Source organism: Benincasa hispida, chromosome 1, assembly GCF_009727055.1.
Source record: "Benincasa hispida cultivar B227 chromosome 1, ASM972705v1, whole genome shotgun sequence".
Taxonomy (NCBI): Eukaryota; Viridiplantae; Streptophyta; class Magnoliopsida; order Cucurbitales; family Cucurbitaceae; genus Benincasa; species Benincasa hispida.
Window position 1 is genome coordinate 10,320,123 of NC_052349.1, and position 22,806 is coordinate 10,342,928.

Here is a 22,806-nt window from a genome sequence, read left to right on the forward strand (position 1 = left end):
GATTCTTTGGAGCGTCAAGATAAATACACCCGGTAATATTATATATATATATATATTATTACCAATTTGTTTCAAGCATATTTTATAATAAAGTGAAGTAAAAATTCATGTATGCACATGGAAAAATAAATAAATGGGCTGCAAGATCTAGTAAACATGAAGTACAATCATACGATCGATATGAAGGTGTGTTTCATGTGAAGACTGGACGTCATAGTCTCAATGCTAAAGGAGGAAATATTCAAATATTGAGGCTAAACAGGTCCGAGCGGTACTGTTCATGTAACAAGTGGCAAACGTTCGGTGTTCCATGCTCGCATTTTATGGTAGTTTGCTCACGTTTTAACATGAACTACGAAGACTTTCTCGAGGACTACTCTAAATTATCAACGTATGCTGAATGTTACTCTCCTCAATTTGAACCTGTATCGCATGAAGATTACTGGATCACGCACCCTAATATGCCCGTCTTATATGCTGATCCATTATTGTTGAGAAAACCTGGTAGACCAAAAAGTTCACGTTATCATATCGAGATGGATTGGACAGAACCAGTCACTTGACAATGATGTGGATTTTGTAACCAGTTAGGCCATAATCGAAAGATGTGTCCTTAGTTACTAAGACGGGCTCCAGACAGTTAGGGATTGAGGAATAATTTTTTTTTCATGTATATTTAATTAAGTGTAGATGATACACATTTATTGTATATTCAATTTTTTTATTATAATTTATAAAGTTGTACATTATTCTTTTAATTGAGAAATAAATACTTTTTTTTATCATGTATATTTAATTAAGTGTAGATATTTTTATTGTATAATCAATTTTTTTATTATAATTCATAAAGTTGTACATCATTCTTTTAATTAAGTTGTACATTATTTAATTGAGAAATAAATATTTTTTTTCCTTTTAGATCATGGCTTTAAACCCAGGACCTATTGATCCCGATGTTTTGTACGACCAATCCATTCATCGATCATCTTTTGTATGGCGAGATCGTACTACTGGAGAAATATCTTGTAGGTGTCGAGAGGCAGTTGTCCAACCCACTATCCCACTCCACCCTCGAATACTATCGCTACTCTGTATATCTGGATTCTATGGGATTGCTAGATTGGGATTTATTCAGTTGGACTGACATCTGATCACAACCTTGATCGAGAGATGGAAATCTAAGACACATACATTTCATATGTTTGTTGAAGAGTGCACTATCACTCTACAAGACATACAAGTGTTGTTGGGGTTACCTGTTAACGGTGAGCCGGTCACCGGAGTGATGTATGATGACTGGTCACAAGTTTGTCAACGGTACCTCGGTGTGACCCTATACTGACAAAATTAAATGATCAAGGTTAAGTTTGATATGGTTAGGAACACAATTCCGTGAGCTCACAGATGATGCAAACGAGAAAACCGTCATAAGATATGCGCGAGCATATATACTACAAATGATGAGTCATTTTGTTCACTTGATGTTCCTGCCACTATTAGCTAACCTCTATGATGCAGGGCGGTATTCCTGGGGTAGATTATGTTTGGCATGGTTGTATAGACAACTATGCAAAACAACAAGACCTGAAGTTCGTGAGATAGCTGGCCTCTAATACTTTTGCAACTATGGGCTTGGGAGCGATTTCCAAGAATGGCTCCATAGCTACAACATGTAAATGTCGTTCAGTTAGCTGGACGAGTCTACAGTTCTCGGTATGTTATTTTAGTTCAATCTAATTTTTATATGAATGATCTAGTTAATTTAGAATCTAAATTATCAATTTAAAAATTTAGGTGGAGAGACAAATTTTGTGTGACTAGGACAACTACACATAAAGTCAGCCAGTACAGATACATATTTGATCTTCTTCAACTTAATCAGGTACATTAACATTGAACCAAATTGATTATTTTATACACATTTTTATTGTATTTGTCTTTAATGTTTTCCAATATAATATTTTGTGTTTCAGGTTATTTGGGAGCCCTATAAAATTATTATACACCTTTTGTCCAATTTCGGTACGAATGGTCAAAACATATGGCGGACGATGAGTCCTCTCATATGTCCCATCGCCTTGTAATACTGAACCCTACTACATATTGAGTTAAGGACTGGAGATTGGTCTGAAAAAGTTGCACATTTGGTAGTGCGATTTAAAAATTGCGCCTAGTTGTGAATTTCAAAAAAATTTATTTTCTATCGTGCAAGGTTTATTGCAGTGGGGGTTTCTATTGAACAGTTTGACAGGGATGTCACTCAAGACTACATTCAATGGTATAATAATATCACAAGGCGCTACGTCACTCGTCCGTAGCAACTGTGGGTCATCTGGTAAATGAATGAATATTATCTAATTATTTTTAATTTAAATTTATTTTAAATATAATCTAATTGTTTTATAATTCACAGAGATCAAATAAGACTCCGTGATGTTGCGAATGATCCGAACCAGGTTCTTGCTATATGTAGTGACAACCAGAGCTATATGAAGAAGATACATTATACGTACAATATACCTATTGTTCCTCCACCAACTCCTAGACGTAAAGGACCTGTTCGGGAAGAGGATGAGTTCGATGAGGTTGCCCACAATGTGGAAGAGTTGCCCCTGTGATGCAGATACAGAGTCAAATTGATTATGTTAGTCCGATGATGATGATGCCGACATTTGGTTCAGGACATTATGACTCAGAGGCTGGTCCTTCGTCTTCATACGTGCATGGACATGGTTGGGGTCGTGGAGAGCATAATGAATATTTATATTATGAAGCGCTTGTAGAGGTACCAGAGCAACATCAAGTTTAAAGTCGACGACGACAACCAACTTGAAATTGACGACGTCCGCCTTGTGGAACACATTGATTTTTGTAATTATTTTTATATAAATGAGATATTTTAATTTACACTTTATTATTTTTATGAGCTATTATTTTTTTAATTTGTTCTTTTTAGAGTTAAATTAAGATGGTTTAAAAATAATAAAAACATAAAAAAAAAATGTAAAATGGAATATACTAAATAATAACATAATAGAAAATTTAAAAAAAAAAAAAGAAAAAATGGAGGTCGAATTAATGAAAAATAATAATAATAAAAAAATAAAGGTCGAATCTAATTCGACCTTTGGTTGGTCGAATTTTGAAGACTCGACAACATAAAAAAAATACAATATTTTTATAAATAGTTTGAAAACAACGCTATTTTTATAAATAGTTTTTAAAACAACAATATTACTCTAATTTACCCAATTTTCCTTATAACTTTTTCTTTCTCTCTATTTTTTTTAGATGTTTAAGAGTGGAGAAAAATATTGAAGGTTAGGATCCAGATCAGGAAGCAGCTCATTGTTTGAGGTGTGGATCCTTGGAACAAAACGCCCTAGCAAGAGCAACCTCCAACGAAACTAGACTTTTTGCATTATGGAATTTTGATTTTTTTAGAAGATTTTCGGGTTGATTTTTGTGTGTGAAACTCACATATTTTCTCTTTGTTTCCCTAGGGTTTTTTCCTTTGTTTTTTTTTTTTTGTTTTTTTTGTTTTTTTCTGTAAATCTAAAGGGTTCTCTCTAGGTTTCTTCTTCAAATTTTGCTCACTGTTCCCCCCTCTGTTTTTTTTTTTAATTATTATTATTATTAAGTAAAAATCCTCCCTGAAGAAGAAGATAGTTTTTATAGCCAAAATTGCTTCCCCAAATAGCCTAAAATTCTACTGGCAATATTTTGAAATTTGAAAACAATATCAAACTTGACTTAAACCTAAAGGGGAAATGGATTTTTGGCAACCAAAACTTAATTCAAAAAATTACCTTTTTAGTTTTTTTTTCCTAAAAAATTAATTACTCTAACTAACCAATTTAGTTATTCTAACCATACTAACCACAAAAGTTTTTTTTTAAAAAAAAGTAGTAAAAATGTGTATAAAAAAAGGTGGATAACCATCCAAATTAAATTAGCAAATTTAAGGTGAACTTAATCTAAAAACATAGTTAATTAAAATAGATCCGAATAAAAATATGTGGCTACAGCCTCAACCAAATATTTAGTGTAACTAATTTAATCCTGTTGATTTAAATTTTAGACTATCTTTTCAGTTATGTGTGGATGATCGTACTAATCAGAATTTGTCAAAATCTAAGGAAAAAATTATGTCGAAGTCATTTGCAAAGTGGTAGCTGCAAAGAACCAATATATACAAAGATTCATGACTATGAGTACACATCAAACAAAGTAAAATTCGATACCAATATTGATATTTAGTTTACTTTGTCTCTTAAAGAGGTAGGTTGATATACTGACAAATCTATCAACATATCGCAAGATACAAAGGGTACATTAAGAGTTTATTAGGAGTTGTCACTTTCCCTTCCCAGTGATAAGCTAATGCATGGTATATACGAATAAAAATTGATTTCATGTAACACTCAATATTTTGTTGGTTTTTTCCTTTCTTACTGAAATATAGTGTATTTTGTTGTAAAATTGAAGAATACAATGAGATACAATCGAAAAATATAATATAATATATTAAAATAAAAGAAAACAATAAAACAACAAAATTCTATGGATATTAGGAAATTTTCTCCGAGCTTTTTGGATTTTTCACCAATCTTTAATCTACAAAGACCACAAATGGTCACCATTTATAAAGATTTTGGCAATTAGAATATAGCATATTTAGACACTAATCATGTATAATTTTATGACACATAGGGACATTTGGGGCAAGGAGTTGGTTATTATAGTTAGGTTATAATAGTTTATGTTTGGGTTATGGATTACTTTAGTTTGAGTTATAATAATATGTGTTTGAGGTATAAACTATTTTAGTTTAAGAAAAAAATAATAAACACTATAGCAAAGATTAAAAAATTGAAGAATATAAAACAGTAAAAACTGTAATAAAAAATAAATACTATAACAAATCAAGATTTTAAAATAGTGTTGACAATAGGTAATTGGAAAATACAAAAGAGTATTTATTGTAGCAAGAGGTGGTTACTATAGTCTTATGATAGTTCTGCCCCAAACACACCCATAGTCTACACATGAGGTAGTTGGCAAATGCCACATGGTCTTTTGACACTAAGCATGGCCCATTGGTATCTACATTACACATATATTATGATATTTATAATATTCTCTCACATATTATGATCTAAGTGTGAGGTGGATGATTGGACCTCTAATCTCGAAGTCGATAATAGAAGCACTATGCTAGTTGAACTACGTTTATGTTGATAAATGTTGTGGTACATTTGAATTTGAATATTCAAATTGAGGTGGTTGACTTTGTTGTGCATCATCTATTTTATTATAATGGAAAAATCATGAGATGCTCTTGTAATGGTGTGTTTCAACAAAGTATATAGTGGTATTTATTGAAATTGGTAGATGGATTTTGAATTCTTGTGTGAGTCCACTGTACAATAACGGACAATATTACAAGCATTAGGTATGGTTCATACATTTCCACCAATAATAAAAGTAGCTAAAATGTTCAACAACAATTTTTATATTATTCGTGTACAATTGAATTCTTAATGTATGCAATTTGGTTACATCTGCCACATTTATATAATATAGGAGCTTGAAGATTGACGAAATTCTCTTTTATTTTTTTGGTGACCAACTTTTGCTTCCTACAAAAATAAAAAAGAAAGAAATTAAACTTCAACAATCTATAAAATATCTTGCAACATCTCACATATATAAATCAGAACCTACAATTATATCGTAAAGCTTGCTAAAACGGGTGTAAACCACCCAAAATCATCTCAACACAACTATAAAAATGATTTCAAGTTGGTGGATTTCAAGTTTAGAAGATGAAAGATAGTTGTGAGGTATTGCGAGATAAAGAAAATAGTGCCTAAGAAACTATCTAAAACATGTCGAAACCAATTATAACACATATAAGAATGATCTGGAGTTGGACATTTTAAATTTAGAAATTGGAAAGTTGTTGAGAGATATTATGATATGTTGCAAGATAAAAAAACGATGAATAAAAAACTATCTAAAACATGTCAAAATCGATTCTAAAACACATAAAAATGGTTTTGGTTGGACATTTCAAGTTTGGAAGTTGAAAAAGTTGTTACGAGATATTGCGAGATAAAAAATCTAGAAAAACTATCTACAAACATGTCTAAATCTATCCTAAGTCATCTAAAACATATATAAAAATGATTTTGGATTAGGTATTTCAAGTTTGAAAGTTGGAAAGTTGTTACGAGATATTGCAAGATGTTGCGAGAATAAAAAAAAAAATCATGCCTAGAAAACTATCTAAAACTGATTCTAAAACACCTAAAACACATGTAAAATTGATTTGGGATTGGACAATTAGAATTTGAAAGTTGGAAAGTTGTTGCGAGGTATTGTGAGATGTAACATTATGGATACAATCCACTTTATAATTGTTACTAATGTGGTAAATATTACAGATGGTTTGATCTAAATCGTTTATGTAAATACATTCGAGTGGAGGTATTCTATATAATGAGTTTGTATAAAATTGGACTGCAATATATTTAATCTCTCATTTTAACACCGTTGATCGAATAGATTAATATTTCATAGGATAATCATGTAACTCGATCTCAATCTTGAGTGAGTTATGGAATTCTGTCCATGAGGACAATCATTTGATTTATATGGGTGAGAGTGGCCCAAGTCGCTGACTCAATAAGTCTACCATTTTAGGATATGTCCAAGTAGGGAGCTGAGAATATAACTACACAAGATGGAATTCACTCCTTCCCACCTTTAGGGTAAGTAGATGAGTAATTCCCTTAACTGTTGATTTCAAGTATTGAACAAAGGGTACCCGTCCCTCTCACTGGCTCGAGAGGGACTCGGTTTATGGTAAGACCATAAATAGATTGTTCATTAGAGAGATCTGTAGTACTTAAAGAGTAAAAGGTAATTACAGAGGCAAAACGGTAATTTCTTCCAGTTGTAATTACGAATTGCTTGCGAATGATTTTTTGGGAATGTCCTAAAACTCGCAATTTGTATTTTTGCACATATTCTATTTTGCAATAAAAGTGTTATTGAAATTACATTATGTTATAAAATCCAATATAAATGAACCCATGACTATAGTATGAATACTTTAACTTTATGTAGATACATAAAAGAGGATCAAGTTTTAGTTTATAGCCAAAAAGGTCTAAAGTATATTGATGAGATTGGGTACCTCATCTTGGGGACACTATGGATGTAGCCTACTTTGTATATTGATACAAACGATGTGATCCCGAAATCGTCATGTGGAGACATGCGAGTGAGGGCATCTTATGCAAAAGATTTTTGCATAAGACCGGACCACGAAATGTCACCTTTCTTTTAATAATCGTTTACTGTTAAAATTGATTATTTCAAATTGATGGCCTAAGGTAACTTAATCTTAATCTTGAGCTAACTATGAACTCATGTTTATTTAGAATTATCCTTTGATCTGCATAGGTGAGAATGGTTCAACGCTCATAAGCCTCCTATTTTGGGGATAAAATCAGATAAATAGCTGGGGACATAGTCCTCAAAATGGAATTGACTCATACCCAACTTAGGGTTAGCAGATAGATTGTTCCCTTAAGTATTGATTCCTAGTCTTGAACAAAGGGACCTCACCTTCTCAGGACAGAGAGGGATATGGTTTATTAGTTGGACTATAAACTAATTATTCAATAGAGGATCAATGGAGACTTAAGGAGCAAGATGTATTTGTAGGGGTAAAATAGTAATTTTGATCTAGTTGAAAATACGAACGACTTGTGAAGAAGCGACTTACTAATTATGGTTAAATCAAGTGGATAAAAATATATCTACAGTGAGGAGAATGCAACTATTAAGCTATAGTTGTAAACCCCGTACTCTACTTTTCCTACATAAGTGAGTAACAAGTGTGTTAAGTAAAATTATAAAAGGAGGTAAAGGAAGTAGGCAGATGGAGGAAGAAAATTCTAAGTGTTAGAAATACTTAGTCAAAGGTGAGTTTTAGATAATATAACAAGTGAAAATTTGGCTAAATGTAAGGTAAAAAAGGACCCATGTGTTAAGTGTTAGAAGACATTAACGCATAAGATGAGAACGCAACCATGCGTCTGTAAGGTTAGACGCATGATTGGCCGAAGTATTGGCAAGAAGCGTTGTCAAGAGTTGCTCATGCGTTGGGTATGTGTGAGCAAGAGCGGAGAAAGAGAGATTGAGCGCAAGGCGATGGGGCAGACGATCGTATAGTAAGTGTGCGGCGCTACACAATGAGATAGGCGATCGTATAGGCAGACGCTGGACGATCGCATAGTAGAGCGGGAGCTACACAATGAGGTAAGCGATCGTATAGGTGGGCACTGGGCAATGATGCAAACGATTAGAGGATACATTAGACGTTAAGGCATCAACACTAAACGACGGAGGTAAACGATGCTCGCAGTAGCTAGACGATAGACGTTAGGCGCTAGACGATAGGTGCTGGGCATTAAACGATGGAGTATGCGATGCACGCTAAATTTATATTATGAAGGAAGGGAAGGAAAAAATAAATTACTTGAAGAAACTCACTAATGGGAATTGGCCGGAAGCACTAAGTGATGGATGAGGTGGCAGTTTAACCATTAAACAGGGAAGGTGGAAGGAGGTATAAAAGGAAAAGGAATTTCAGAAGCTCGGTTTTGGAAAATGACTTGAGTAAATTAAGTGAGATCGGTGCCGTTCGAAAGCTGAGAGAATCTAGTTTTTAAGGTTGTTTTACCGAAGAAAGATCTCATGCGAAAAATAGTAAAAAGTGAAGAATTTACAGAAGAGACAGATTCTCGGATTAATCAGAGCCCGGAGTGAAGATTGGAAGCTCCATGACAAACTACAAGAAATTTTCAGCTGATATTTTAAAAGTAAGAAAGTTCACTCAATTCTAAACAAGTTTTCAGAAGGAAGTTTCTTAAAAAGAATTCTGGATTTTGAGTTAAGAATTTTTGAAATTGGAACAGGGAATCGGTGCGTAAGCAGGCAGCTGCTTGGGAAGATTAAGCAGGCAGCTCACCACAGTGAGCGAGAGCAAGCGAGAGATAAGAAAATTAGCGAGAGTGAGCGAGAGATAAGCAAGAGGAGGATCTCTCTAAGGATGAAGATCTCACTAGAAGTGGTAAATCTCGCTCATAATGATCATCTTACTAGTAATGTTGTTTTGTTGGTGAAAGTTTCATCAATAAGTGAGCTACCTCAAGCTTTTTGCTAAGAATTCTAAGGAATCTAACCAGGGATTATGTCATTTCAGACCGAGAAGAGCTAAAAGAGGCATATAAACCATTTAAGAGCCCTGATGAGCTGTGAGTGATGGTTATTTTACAAGAAGTTCCAAGCAACACATTTCTCTATAGTTTATAAACGCATGCTAGTTACAAAGTTTATGAAATATGCTTTGGTACAATGGTTGAACCATGATAATCTTCAAAAGGAGATTCTATGACATGTTTATGTTACAAGTATTTGTATTATGTTTTAAAGCATATGTGCTCTTAATGTTGTTGAGCATGCGTTAGGGTTAAAGATAAGGTTGAATGAAGCTTGATGTACTATGTTTTAAATACCTAAGGTTATCAAAGTATATGTGTTGGTATTCCTAAACACAATGAAAAAGATATTGAAGGTAGGGAAGGTATCCTAAAGAGATTTCTATGTTATATTTGAAACTATTCTTTTTAATGCTCTTCGAGAACTTGATAGCTTAAGTGAGCCGGATACTAAAGGTAAGGAAGGTATCTGAGTAAATGTATCTAAGGTGTTGATGGTACTTAGAAAACTCCACATGCACATAGATAGTTCAATAAAGAGATCGACGTAGGGGTCTCTCCTAGCCATAGTTCAGAGGTCAAAGTAGGGGTCTCTTCTGGCCATGGCTTGACGTTAGGAATTAGAGCGATGGATGTTCATTCTCAACTAAGATTCAGGTTTCAGATACAATGATTTTAAAAGTTTTATGTACATATTTGCTTGGCATATTTTAGTTCCAGTATTATGTTTTCGAGTTTTCAGTTTAAGCATGATATTAATGTTTTTATTAAGTTACTCACTGGGTGAGTAGCTCATTCTTTCAAATGTTTTTCTTTTCCCATGTAGTGGTCATCTCCCTAGAGGTTAGTTGTTATCCTGCTCTGCCACTCAGGGACTCCGGTTAAAAGTCCAAAGTCTAGAAAGAAGTTTTATGTGTTTACTCTGTAAATGTACTCTGTATATATGTGTTGCTCATATTAGGGACTAGTAAAGTATATTGAGACCGCTGAACTCTGTATGTGTTAATATGATGTAATTATGTTGTTGTTGATCCCTGATGTACTGAGGTTATTTTTAAAGTTTCATTAGTTTGGTGAATGTTATATATGTATTCCAGAGATCTAAGTAGGTTAAGGATGTTAGTTAAGCAGTAAGTGCCACAAAAAGGTTGGTAACTACTATCGTCACATTCACTTCTGGATTAAGAAGGGTAATCTGGGAGGGGTGTGACAATAGTAGTATGTCTCGGTAGTTAACGAATATTGATTAATTAGTTTAGCCAATTAAATCTCAAATAGTTGAAGCTCATGATCTGTAGGTTCATAAGATCCCTCTACTAGCTCGTAAAAGATTAAACCTTGAGTTAAAATATTGAGTGAATTTGAAATGTTCAAATTCAGTTTTAGAGTTTGGATAATTATACTCGATATAATTAATGTTTAAATTTATTGAAATTAAATGTATTTGGAGAGTTTAATATATTTAAATGATGATTTAAATATTGATTACATGAATAAGATTCATGTTTGAATTAGGTGTTTTATTAATTTAATATTTGATATTAAATTATTATTATTAATTAATTAATTAATTAAATTTATTTAATTATTTATTTAAAATCAAATCAAATTTCAATTTCAAACTCAATTTCAGAAAGTGGTTTTTAAATTATGTTTCATTTAATTATAAATTAAATGTAATTGAAAATTGAAAATGATTTTTGATTTTTTGTGGATTCATCCATTTTCTGGATTTCTTAGTGGATTTCACCCTAAATCAACACATAGGCCACTTTGATAATACATTTTGAAGTGTCAAGATGATGTAATTGATTAAATGCTTCAAACTTTCTGAGATTAAGAGGATGCATGCTGAATTTTTTGGAAATTCTGCTAAACTTTTTTTTTTTCCTCTCAAACCCTCTCCAAAAGCCACCAAAATTCTCTCCCAACTAGAGTTCCACCACTCAATCCAAGACTGAGATTAGTGGAGAAGATTCTCTTTTAGGATTGATTTACTGTTGTGGTTAAATTCATGGATGCATAAATATTCCACAGTCAATGAATGTTTATTAACATAATTAAAGAGTTTAACTAGTTAATGTCGAATCATTTGAGATTCCAATATGTAGATCTATTATGTCTCTCTATTAGCTTAGAACCGATAAACAAGAACCAAGAGTTTTTTAAAGAATTTGAATGGCTCAAATTAAATAAAAGAATAACATTAATTGTACATGATATAATTAATATAATGTATAAAAACATTATGTATAAAATTAATTGTGAATATATTTCAAAATTAAAATTTATAATAAAAAGAGATTTAACATATTCATATGATTCAAATATTAAAATAATATGAATTAGATTCATATTAAAACTATTGGTTAAAATTTAATATGAAAGAGATTCATATTAAAACTATATGTTACAAGAGAGATGCATTTGAATGTGATTTAAATGTACATTTAATTAAATATGAGATATTTAATTAAAATATTAATTAATTATTTATTTATTTTAACTAAATAAGTTATATTTCATATAATTAAAATTAAAAGAACTCGAAGTTATTTCAAATTAATTTCCACTTCACGTATTAAGAGGTGGGAAGTTTATTTACGAGTGTCGTTATTGTAGAAAAGTATTTCTCCCTCTCAATTCTCTCAAGAAAATGTAATATTCCCTATGTCTTTTAAAAAGTCGGTTCCCACAAACCAGTCAAGAGAATAGTTGGGAATATTCGATGGTGGCATCTTCGTACTAAAATTCGATGGTGGCATCTTCGTACTGTCCATGGAAGATCAGTTCGTTGAGGAAGAAGAAGATGCAATTTTTTTTTAAAGAAACACTTGTTCAAAGGTGAATTCTTTCTTCTTTTCTGTAAAATTAACTTTTATTCTTTCTTCTTTTCGGTAAAATTAACTTTTATTCTTTATTCTTTTCGGTAAAATTAACTTTTATTTCATGTTTAACCTTTACTGCATCGTGGATGCATGTTGTGTTTTATGTTATATGTTAAAAATTCTAAAACAAAAACCAAAAGCAAGATATTTACACCAAAACAATCATGAATTAAGAAAAAATTAAATCTGATTTTTTTTTTCTGGGAAAAACCACACTTTTCAATACTTTCAATCTAAACTAAGAATCTTGGAAGAATAAACATTGACTAATAAAATTATACAAAACCAGAACCAAAACATTAAAAAAAAATTGCAAAAATTCATTTTATCCCAATCAAGAGAATTTAGAACCAATAATCCTTCTAACAAAAGTTAACTATTCAAATAAAGGGAAAGGGTTTACGTTTTTTTTTTTTCTTTCTCGGAGGAAAAACTTAGACTACGTCCTTTTTTTTTTCTTTTTGTCGTGAAAGACCACTAAAAAATAGAGTTAAGGTTAAGTGATCTTTATAAAGAAATCATGGTCTAAACCCTAAAGGCTCTTTGTTTTATTTTTTTAAAAAAAAACTAATTAATTAAATAAAAAGAATTTTTTATCCTCTTTTTAAACAAATCTATGAGTGTTAAATGAAATCTTTTAAATTAAAAAAAAATATATGATAAATATATATATATATATCTTTAAAAAACCAATTGTTACCATAAATATATAATTTATCTGGAGTTCAACATTTGAATTTTGAGAGTTGTGAGATATTTGCAAGATGTTGCATGATGAAAAAACAATAATTAAAAAACTTCCCTAAAATATGTGTAAAACCATCATAAAACCTCAAACTAATATATAAATGATTTGGGACTAAACATTTGAAGTTTGGAAGATACGTAAGATTAAAAAAATAAAAAAAACTAAAAAATTTGCTATAAAACCATTATAAATCACTTAAAATAAATATAAAATTAATTTAGGGTTATAGATTTCGAGATTGGACATTGAGGAAATTAATAAAATGATTTTTTGTTTTCATTTAAGGATAATATGGTCCATTCACATCTAATTTGTCCCAAAACTAATTTTTAAAAAGGGTCCCAAAAATCCTTAACACCCTTATTTTTAAAATTTAAAAAAAAAAAAAAAAAAAAAATCTATTTTTAGCAATTTCCCCTTCATCTTCAACGTGAAAGGCAAAGGGGGAAGAAGAAGGGCAGCCGCAGAAGATAGAGATAGAGGAAAAAACAAAAAACCACTCAGCAACCAGAAGAGAAGAAAATTGCAGCGGGTCACCGGGTTTAGAAGCTGAATCGCGACTTTGTGGGACTCTGCGTAGAGGACCATTGTGGGTATCAAGTCACTGACGTTTCCCTTCAACTTTTTTTCTGCTTCACGCCTTCTTCCCCTCTCTTTCAGCAGCTCACTGTCGCTGCTGCATCTCCCCTGTTCAGTGCTTCTGGCTTTGCCCCTTTTATTGTTACTGGTATTCTCTCAATCTCTATCCATGTCTTCCTTCTCACTTGAAAAACACAAATTAGGACTGGTCTAACGCAAAAATGGAGGAGTCCGACGACATTCTGGCTAATTGAGCCTTTTCGAACTGCTTTTTGATTTTTTGCATGTCTTTCAAATGATGAGGCTTTGATCATTTGTATATCTCTTTCGTATTCGCAAAAAAATGCCTTATTTATGCGATTGTGAATTTTCCAGCTTCTCCCTTCTTCTTTACTTCTCTACAATCAGTTGAAGTGTAATCCTTGCCTTATGAAATTCTCTTTAATACCTAGTTTATAGGAGTTATTTTGATTGACTGAACAACCTTAACCATATTCGTATTTGTGGGTTTTAGTTGGAAGAAGACAATGAGTATTTTTTGAAAAGTAAAAATCTTGAACAATACAATTACCAATGATACTTTGATTGTATCTGAAATAGGAGCCGTCTATATGGTTTTTACTTGATGGGCTTGATTTAGAAAGGTGTAGAAAATATTTAGAAGTGGAAGGGTGAAAGAGACCTAAAAATTCATTCATCTCTTAAAGCCATTTTTATAGATAGTATGGATATAGATATGGATGTAGATTATAGATATAGTCATAAAGAAAAGAAAAACGATTTTCTCTATACACAGTTGAAGAAAAAACCAAATTGATTTATATTCAGTAACTGGTTAAATTTATGACAGAAAATTTCTGTTTGATCCCTTTCTAGGTTTCTCTTTAGTTCCTTCCTCCATCTTGTATTGTTGGATGGTTGAGGGATTCTTCTGAATAACTGCGCCAAATGTTCTTCCTCCTTCGAAATTTATTCTTGGAGTTTGGATGTAACTGTAGAATAATTAAATTAACCAAGCCAAGCAAGCAAAGTCTAGCAGAGGACGCATTCTGCTTGATGCTGTACAAGTGCAACACTGATCAAAATCTACGAATATTTTCGAAGAGACAAAGTGGTTTTCCTTTGGTTTACCTTTCTTTGTTCTTTCCAATTTTGACTGGTTTTTTTAGTAATTTTGCGCAAGAGCGATTAAGAAGAGTGGTTGTTACCTAAATTTGCAAGCCCTCTTTAGGTAATGGCACGAGCTATCATTAGTGAAGTCGGTGATTCTTGTTTGTCTATGTGAACTTTTGTGAACTTTTTTCTTCTTAATAATAATAAACAATTTCATTGATGCATGGAATTTACAAAATTAAAGTATGATCCATGATGGTTGCAAAAATCTTTCCCGATTGGAAGAAAGAGTAGCATAACTACTATAGGAAGCAAAGATGTTAGATAATTTACACCATAAAATAGCATAATAAATAACCAGACCAAAGAACACTACAAAGATATGTACGTCCATAAGAATGCTCGGTTGATGTGTACCCATAGTAAATAACTTTCATTTTTTTCATATTTGCTTTTGGAGTCTGAAAGATTATCTCTTTGTATTTCATGTTTAGACGTTATTGATGATGTCTCAGAGTGAACTATTTAGGTTGGAATAAAATGAATGAGACAATGAGACAATTTCAACAGAGTTTAATAGAGCTAGAAGCTGAAGCAGAGCATCTCCTCCTAGCCCGCAACGAAGTAAGCTTATATATATTAGAAGTTTGGCAACTTGGCTTACAAGATTACATGTAGTTCCTACTTGCAATATACTTTCTTCGTGGTGAAAATTGGAATTGCAGTGTCACAATTTGTCTATCATTGAAATGAAATTGTTCTGTAACTTTGAGACGTAAAAAGGTAAAGTGACCATCGTTGTTTTGGCATCAAAATGTCAGTTGGTTGAAAATGATAGAGTGAGAAATGGGAATAGAGAAGCATTGACTGCTTTGAGGAGGCAAGCGAGAACAACAAAGTCTAGTGTTCCATCACCTTTTGAGTCAATAATGAAGGAGGTGGGGGGTTCTGAATCGAGGCCACTGGTGAAGGAGATTTGCACTACCTGTGGGAATCATGATTCTAATGAGCGCACTTGGATGATGTTCCCAGGAACTGATTTGTTCGCCAGGGTACCATTTCATGCTTCTCATACAATCCTGGAGACAGGTTACTGCTGGGACACATTTTTTTTTTTCTTTTTCTTTTTCTTTTTCTTTTTTTTTTTGTCTAATGCTGTTAATTTTATGTCATTTATTAGTGCATGGCTCTTTAAGAAATAATCCATTAAAATTCGTTAAAACATATGCAGTTCCATGTTTGTTTACTTAACCTGTTAATGGCTAAAGTTAAATCCTCGGAGCTTCGGGTTGAATAATTTCGTGGAAGCTGTTTGTCATTATAATCTGCAGTGGCCAAAGGGCTTCTCTTAAGTTGAATGGGGACATGGCAAGGGTGGTGTATACTGTTTGTGGTTTTTGTGGAGATTTCCCTTGTGTTCAAAAACAAGATGGATTGAAACAGAGAATTCTCATTTTTCAAATTGATTGAATTTTTTTTGTTTTTGATGAATGATTTAGTAGTTATGAGAAGCATATATGCATCTCTCATTTTGAACTAATGAAGCTCCTCTCCCATTTTTAAGTGCTATACATGTGGGTTTCTTAAATTCATTTTATTGTTATTATTTTTTTCTTAAAGAATACAATATTCAGTACCATTTTCTACCGGTAACATTGATTTCATCCACTTGGAGTTTGTAGAGCTTTCACTTTATTTTGACAGTTGAATTATTGTTTCTGGTGTGTATCCCTTTCACATGGCAGATCAGTCGAAACTCGATTTTGAGGCAAAGAAATTACAGAGTTACGTAAAAGATCAGTCCCTTCTGATTTCAGAAAAAGGTGCCCTAGCTGACAAGATCAGTCCAGGGGTGCTCAAGTCATTGGTGACATTGACAGACAAACCAAAATGATTTTCCCATTCCTACTCCAATGTGAATGATGAGGAGGTGGGAATTGTGTTCATCCAGGAGCCTTGTTGCTGATGGAGCACTGGTTCTCCTTCAAGTGTCAAAATGAACCCAAGTACATTCTTTTTCACTTGTTACTGTATTCTATTGACTATTCAAGTTGTGCATGCTGGGTAGCCTTAGAATGGATAATATCTCCAAGTCTTGTTTGTGTGACAGTTTTGAATATTACATCCAGCTCTGCATTGGTGCTAGCAGAACTAGACTAGTAGCATGTAAGAATTTAGTCTGAACTGATGGGATTCTGGACTTGTCTGATTGTCTTATAATGATACATTTGCTCTCTAAATTATTCTGCCTACTGGATTGATGTGTAGTAATCTGCGTTACAATTTTGGCCTAGCCCAAAAATTTTAGCATTGCAAGCTCGATGATTATATTAATTCCATGGTTTGATTTTATGGGGGCAAAGATGGAACCTACTGTCAGACTTTGCAGCATGTTTATGTCAATTTTACTGCAATATTAATATAATTAATCAAGTCAGTTGAGTTTGTTAAAATTTAAATGCCAGTGAGATTGTATGTTTGTAATGTAGATATGCTTCTTTAAGAAAAGAATAGTTCCATGTGTCGATGTTGCGTAAATATATTTTGGACCTGTCTCATGTTTTAGAATCACAACCATTGTAACTTAAGGAAAATCTGTCATATGAGGAAGAACTTGTACAAATCTTAGACGGGAAGGAGTAAGTATTGAGAAACAAGACGATTCCACTAGTCAAAGTATTATGGAGAGACCATGCAGTGTAAGAAGCAACCGGGGAAAGCGAACAATAGATGAGAGCCAAATATTCTCAGTTTTTCTCTGATGATTTTTAGCTAAATTTTGAGGACGAAATTCATAAAAAGGGGTACGGACTTGTAAGTCCTCGTCCCTTTTCCTCTTGTTTATGTTTAAGATTAACCTAAATAAGTGAGTTTAGTATGTACATAAATGGATTACTTGGATTGTATGACCTAAGAAAGTTTTGATGCTAAATGTTGAAGTTAAAGTTGGAAATTATTTGACAAATGCAAGTTCTTTTAGAAACATATTAATGCTTGTTATTGTTGGAGCAACTTATCATGATTGGCACTTTGACTGGTGAATAGAAGTTGTGTTTGGCTAAGTGTTACAAGGAAAGAAAGAACAAATTTTGTGGGAAATACAAGTTGGTCGAGACGGAGTTAGACTAATTTGGCTTGGAAAATCATTTTTGAATTAATTTCCTAAAATCTAAAATTAATTTAGTTTAATAGGTTATTTAAGGCTCCAAAGGATAAGGAAAAATGAATAAAAGTCACTTAGTAGGTTAAGTAAGCAGCTGGTTGGATGGTTTTGATTGGAGGAAAAAGTGTGCAACTTAAGAAGATTAGTTCTCCTAAATCATTTGTGCAAAAGCTTCCATTTTTTAACGAAATTAAAGCTAACCTCATACAATCATGAAGATTCCTACACCTGTATAGTTCACTAATAAATTATTAGTTCAAAAATCTTATATTAGCCTCATAAGGATGTGTTCGGTCCAATGAATTAGAGTCTGGAAGTTGAGTGGTTAACTCTACTTATTATCTAAGGACTTCATAGGTTCTACGATTTAAAAACATTAATTAATTAGTGTTTACAACTAGTCAACTTTTAATCAATTCAAACATAATTATGTGGATGAATGAAAAATAAAAGAGTAGAAAAATGGGTGGGAAAGAAAAGAATTGATGCGAGTGATGAAGAAAGAATTATAGAACTTCGAAATGTTAATGATTCCAGAGCATATACATTTATAATTAATTATAACATAATTTTAAACAACATGAGAGTCGTGGTCGTTGAAGGAGTTCCATAACTCGCAACATTCTTCATCTTCTTCCTTCGATTTCCCTCTCATAGACAGCAGCCCAAACGCCGTGCTCGGCGCCTGCATCAGATCCAGCGTCACGTGCGAACCGCCATTTTCATCCATCCTCTCCCAGCTCTGTTGCTGCTGCTGCTGGCAATACAACCCCTGCTGCTGATGGAATCCAACGCCTCCGCCTCCAAAATCATCCGCCGCCGCCGCCGCCGCGTGGTTTGAGTGCCAATCTCTGTCAAGAATCAACTGCCGAGCGAGGATGGCGGCGCGATTCTCCGCTATCAGTTCCCGGAGCGCTGCGCTCGACCTCAGAGAAAGCTCCGATGAGTTGGTCCATGAATCGTTCTTCGATGACAGAAGAGAGAGAGCACGTCCCGTCGGGGATGGTGTGTATGCAATTCCACCTGTCATCGACTTGTTTTCTGCAATTTCCCCCCCGTTTTTAAGGGCAGAATCAATTTCATTTCCGTTATAATCCCATTAAAACCTTTCTTTTCCCCCCTTTGAGTGCCCCATTGTACTCGAAGGAAATTTCTAAAAAATAAAAATAAAAATAAAAATAAAAAAACAAACAATCAAACCCAAAAAATAAAACCCAAATATTAAAGGCCTCTTTCGGTATCATTTGGATTTTGCTTATTTTTCTTATTATAAACACTACTAAACGTAGTCTACATTTTAAAAATGTTTTCAGAATCTAAAATTTGAATTTTTTAAAATAAAAAAATCCAAATATTTGCATTGGAAATAAAAATTCGAGTAAGAAAATGCTGAGAAAGAAGCACAATTTACAAAAAATTAAAGACTAAAGACATGTTTATTAATCATTTTGTTTCTTATAAATTAAGTTTATAGACAGTATTTTCATCTCTAAATTTCTTCTTTTGTTATCTAGTTTTAGTTTAGAAAACTAAGTCAATTTTTAAGACTAAAAAAATAGCTTTTAGATTTGGCTAAAAATTCAAACATGATAATTAAGAAGAAATGAAAAGAAAATAGATTTAATTTTCAAAAACTAAAAAGCAAAAAACGAAATAGTTATCGGACAGAGTGTCATCTTCAGGGTCGAACACGGGCTCTAAATAATTACTAAAAAGACTCTAAAATAAAAGATTTGGTTTGTTTCCTTCCAAAGTTTTCACATAAACACTTTTTGAAACTTGTAAAACTAAAAAATTTGTTTAGACACAAGTTTAGAAGTGTTGGATTAAGGCTGCAATTTAAAGCTCATAAAAAGTAATTTGAAAAATATGAAGAGCAGTCCTTTTCTATCGCTTTCAGACTTTAAAAGTTTGATGTTGAAGCAGAAGGAAACTAAAAAATCATCTTTCTTCTTCCTTTCCTTTATTCCCTGTTGTACAAAAGAACAAAAGATAATAATTGGGATTGGGGAACCATTCTTCTTTAAAGCCATGATTAATTGCGTTTCTTCTTCAATCATTATTCATCAGCATGCTTTACTATTTCAACAAATGAACTTCAAATTCCATATTCTTTACTCATTCTCTTTACTTTTTTTGTTTGCCTTTGTACTTCCATTACCAACCACTTTTATAAAATACTTACATAGAACCTGAAATTAAGATAAAAGCCTTTTTAGACCATATTCGATAATCATTTACTTTATGTTTTTCCGTTTTTGAAAATTAAGTATGTTTATATAGAAAAAAAATCACGAATAAGAAAATTCGAGAAAATAATCACAATTATCAAAAACCAAAAACAAAAAATGATATGGTCATCGGACATAGTCTTAAAAATTAACGATTCTCAAGACATTTTTTGTTTTTCCTTTAGATATTGAGAGTTTATGGTCAATTAGATTATTGTTGAACTATATTCACGTTAGCGAAGTGAAAAATAAAGGAGATTGGTACCTTGGGTAGAGTTCCTAGCTGCAACAGATTCATGAGAGCTCTTTCTTCTTCTTTCATTGTGGCCTGCTAGTCTCCTCCTACAGCTCCTCTTGGAATCATCAAACTCAGAAATCACATGAAACCTAAAATTGTCCAATTGTTGTTATTTAGCTGGTATTAATAAATCAAATTTAATTATATTATTATTGTTGTTATTATTATTATTATTATGTAAAAACTAACAACAAAATGAATTGAGGGGAAGAGGACCTGCTACACTGCTGGCAGAACCTCTGCTCTAAGCCAACAACCACAACTTTGGGAGCCTTTGAGTGCATCTCGCAAACCCTATGCCTACGATGGTAGTCCTTAGCATTCACGAGCGCCACGTGGCAGCCCTCCACTTGGCACCGTGGTACGGTCATCGGAACTGGGCCGTAACCCCCTCCATCGGTGGCGTATAACGCCTTCCCTCTCTTCCCCACGGCGGAGAAACCTCCCACGACAGAGGGAGCGTTGGCGTCCTCGAAGTAGTGCCTCTTGCCGAGCTTCAAGCACATCAAGTGAGGGTCCGGGTGGAAATGGCCGGGCTGATGTTCTCCGGGGTAGAGAAACTGGCGGTGGTCGGCCTCGTGGGGTTGGAGCCAAAGGGCGTGAGGAGAGGAGGAGATGGGTTCGGAATTGAGCTCCCAAATGTTGGTATTATTATTGGACCAAGAAAGATTAGTGGCGGCGTCGGGATTGTGGTCTCTGGTGGGATTGGAGTGTCCCATCAAGTTGCCGCAAATCTCCATCTCCATTTTAGGGAACTGCAAAAAAGGATGAAGGAAGAAGAAGGAAAAGAGAATAGTGAATGATAATGGTGGGGTTTAAGTTTTTGAAATGGGGATTGAGTGGTATGGTTGGTGACAGAAGAAAGAGGGAGATGGGGTTGGGGAATTTATACCAAAAGAGGGAAAGAAGAGGTTGATGTCGGGAAAAACAGAGTCAGAGAGAGAGAAAGAGAGAAGCAGTGAAGAGTCTTCTTCTCTGATATAATTGTAAATCCCCAATGGGAAGGGTTAAAGTGGGTGCAAGAAAAGCTGCTGCTGCACCATTGCACACAGACAGAGTAGAGGCCAGTAGAGGGGGAAACAACTAATGCCTTACCACTAACAAATATCCTCAATATGTGACTTCCTTTCAATTTTTCTCAAATGTGGGTCTAAAAATTCTATATGTTTTCTAATCAACCTTAAATATAAATTTAAAATATTTTCAACTTTTCTCAACAATCACGATAAACGATAGTGATTTGAAACTCGTATTACAGTAGTTAATCGTACATTACAATAGTTGGTTGTAATTGGAAGTCCAAATAATCGATGGATTATTCTACCTAATTAAGATAGATTAATTAATTATAGTGGATGGATTATCTTATTATCAATAAATTTCAAAACAAATCTAAATTATCTAATAATATACCTCTAATAAATGTTAAAAACTGTATCAAAATAAATATATATTAATTGATATAGTGTTATATTAATAATCTAAAAATAAAAGGTTCCATTGTCCATTTTTTTTATAAAAAAAAAAAAAAATACATTATAGATTGAAGGGAGGTTTTCAAATAATTGCTATCTAATGGCAGAGTGTGGCACGTGAGGCTACTGTGTTGGCTGTTGGTACGCACGTGGCAATAGTTAAAGTGGACCATCCTTTTGTATTAGGATTGGAACAGTCCCAACCAACTCAGCTAAGAGAGAGGAAAAAAAAAGTTGAAAAGACTGGATAAGCTGCTCAGACATGTCTTAGTATTAGTACAAGAGAGAGACTAATACTAAGTTTTTAATTCTACTAAATATCGATATGTATAGATATTTCTAAAAAAAATTATAAAAACAAATCAATCTAAATTAATAAATAAATCTTTTATGATTAAACGAGTTAATATATCTACTATAATTTATATTAATGTATTTTATAGGTTAACTTTTATGTTTTGTGAATTTTTCTACGATATAATATAAATTTTGGTTCACCTCTCATGTCGATATCAAATCTATAGAAACGTGGAAATATCAATATGTCGACGATAATATAATATTATGAATTGTACTTTACACTATGAAAATTTATTACTTACTGATAGTTTTTCATTTTTTTATACATATATGAGAGATAACGACTTCAATCTTTTTTTCTCATACTTATTGGAAGTTTAAAGAATTTGAATCCATCTATAACGATTATTATGAAATAGTCACATTGGGAAGACTTTATCAAATAAATCAACCAACTATATTAGTGACATTTAATAAATTCAAAATACTTTGAAATTTCCAACATGACGTGAAATGAACCTTATATCCTCACCTTCTTTCTTGACTTGACTTGGGTGACCAAGTGACGATATTTCCACACAAGGTATGCCTAATTCTCTTGTGTGCCATTAGCCATCTCTTCCAATAACTCTCTCATATTTTTTCTTCAAATTAGAAAATTAAGATAAAACATTCTAAATAGGTAAATTCCTTCCTTTTCATGTTTAGATATATA

General features: G+C 32.9%; 2 protein-coding genes across 4 annotated transcripts; one reads left to right on the forward strand and one right to left on the reverse strand.

Moving 5' to 3' along the window:
• The first annotated feature begins 13,325 nt into the window (after positions 1-13,325).
• On the forward strand, positions 13,326-16,876 carry LOC120082900. 2 transcript variants are annotated; one of them, XM_039038313.1, is made up of 4 exons: positions 13,326-13,659; positions 15,140-15,248; positions 15,446-15,713; positions 16,370-16,876. In XM_039038313.1, exons 2-4 carry the CDS (start codon positions 15,165-15,167, stop codon positions 16,516-16,518), a joined length of 501 nt encoding a protein of 166 aa, XP_038894241.1. In that variant the 5' UTR covers positions 13,326-13,659; positions 15,140-15,164; the 3' UTR covers positions 16,519-16,876. The 2 variants fall into 2 exon arrangements, with proteins under 2 accessions (XP_038894241.1, XP_038894232.1); XM_039038304.1 differs by having other exon boundaries at positions 13,329-13,659; positions 15,154-15,248.
• A 1,393-nt stretch (positions 16,877-18,269) lies between these two features.
• LOC120067462 (squamosa promoter-binding-like protein 5) lies at positions 18,270-21,468 on the reverse strand. Of its 2 annotated transcripts, none has more exons than XM_039019023.1 (3): positions 20,533-21,464; positions 20,284-20,405; positions 18,270-18,828 (listed from the first exon to the last, which is right to left on the reverse strand). In XM_039019023.1, exons 1-3 carry the CDS (start codon positions 21,060-21,062, stop codon positions 18,359-18,361), a joined length of 1,122 nt encoding a protein of 373 aa, XP_038874951.1. In that variant the 5' UTR covers positions 21,063-21,464; the 3' UTR covers positions 18,270-18,358. The 2 variants fall into 2 exon arrangements, with proteins under 2 accessions (XP_038874951.1, XP_038874955.1); XM_039019027.1 differs by having other exon boundaries at positions 18,686-19,757; positions 20,533-21,468.
• Between the last annotated feature and the right edge of the window lie 1,338 nt (positions 21,469-22,806).

Bases quoted from the DNA above. Each gene is read 5' to 3' on its own strand.
- LOC120067462 (XM_039019023.1), bottom strand. From the start codon at position 21,062: ATGGAGATGGAGATTTGCGGCAACTTGATGGGACACTCCAATCCCACC. The intron at 20,406-20,532 runs GTCCTCTTCCCC...GGACAATTTTAG, and splicing joins TTCTGCCAGCAGTGTAGCAG to GTTTCATGTGATTTCTGAGT. The intron at 18,829-20,283 runs GTACCAATCTCC...GGGAAATTGCAG, and splicing joins AGCTAGGAACTCTACCCAAG to AAAACAAGTCGATGACAGGT.
- LOC120082900 (XM_039038313.1), top strand. From the start codon at position 15,165: ATGAATGAGACAATGAGACAATTTCAACAGAGTTTAATAGAGCTAGAA. The intron at 15,249-15,445 runs GTAAGCTTATAT...TCAAAATGTCAG, and splicing joins TCCTCCTAGCCCGCAACGAA to TTGGTTGAAAATGATAGAGT. The intron at 15,714-16,369 runs GTTACTGCTGGG...TTCACATGGCAG, and splicing joins TCATACAATCCTGGAGACAG to ATCAGTCGAAACTCGATTTT.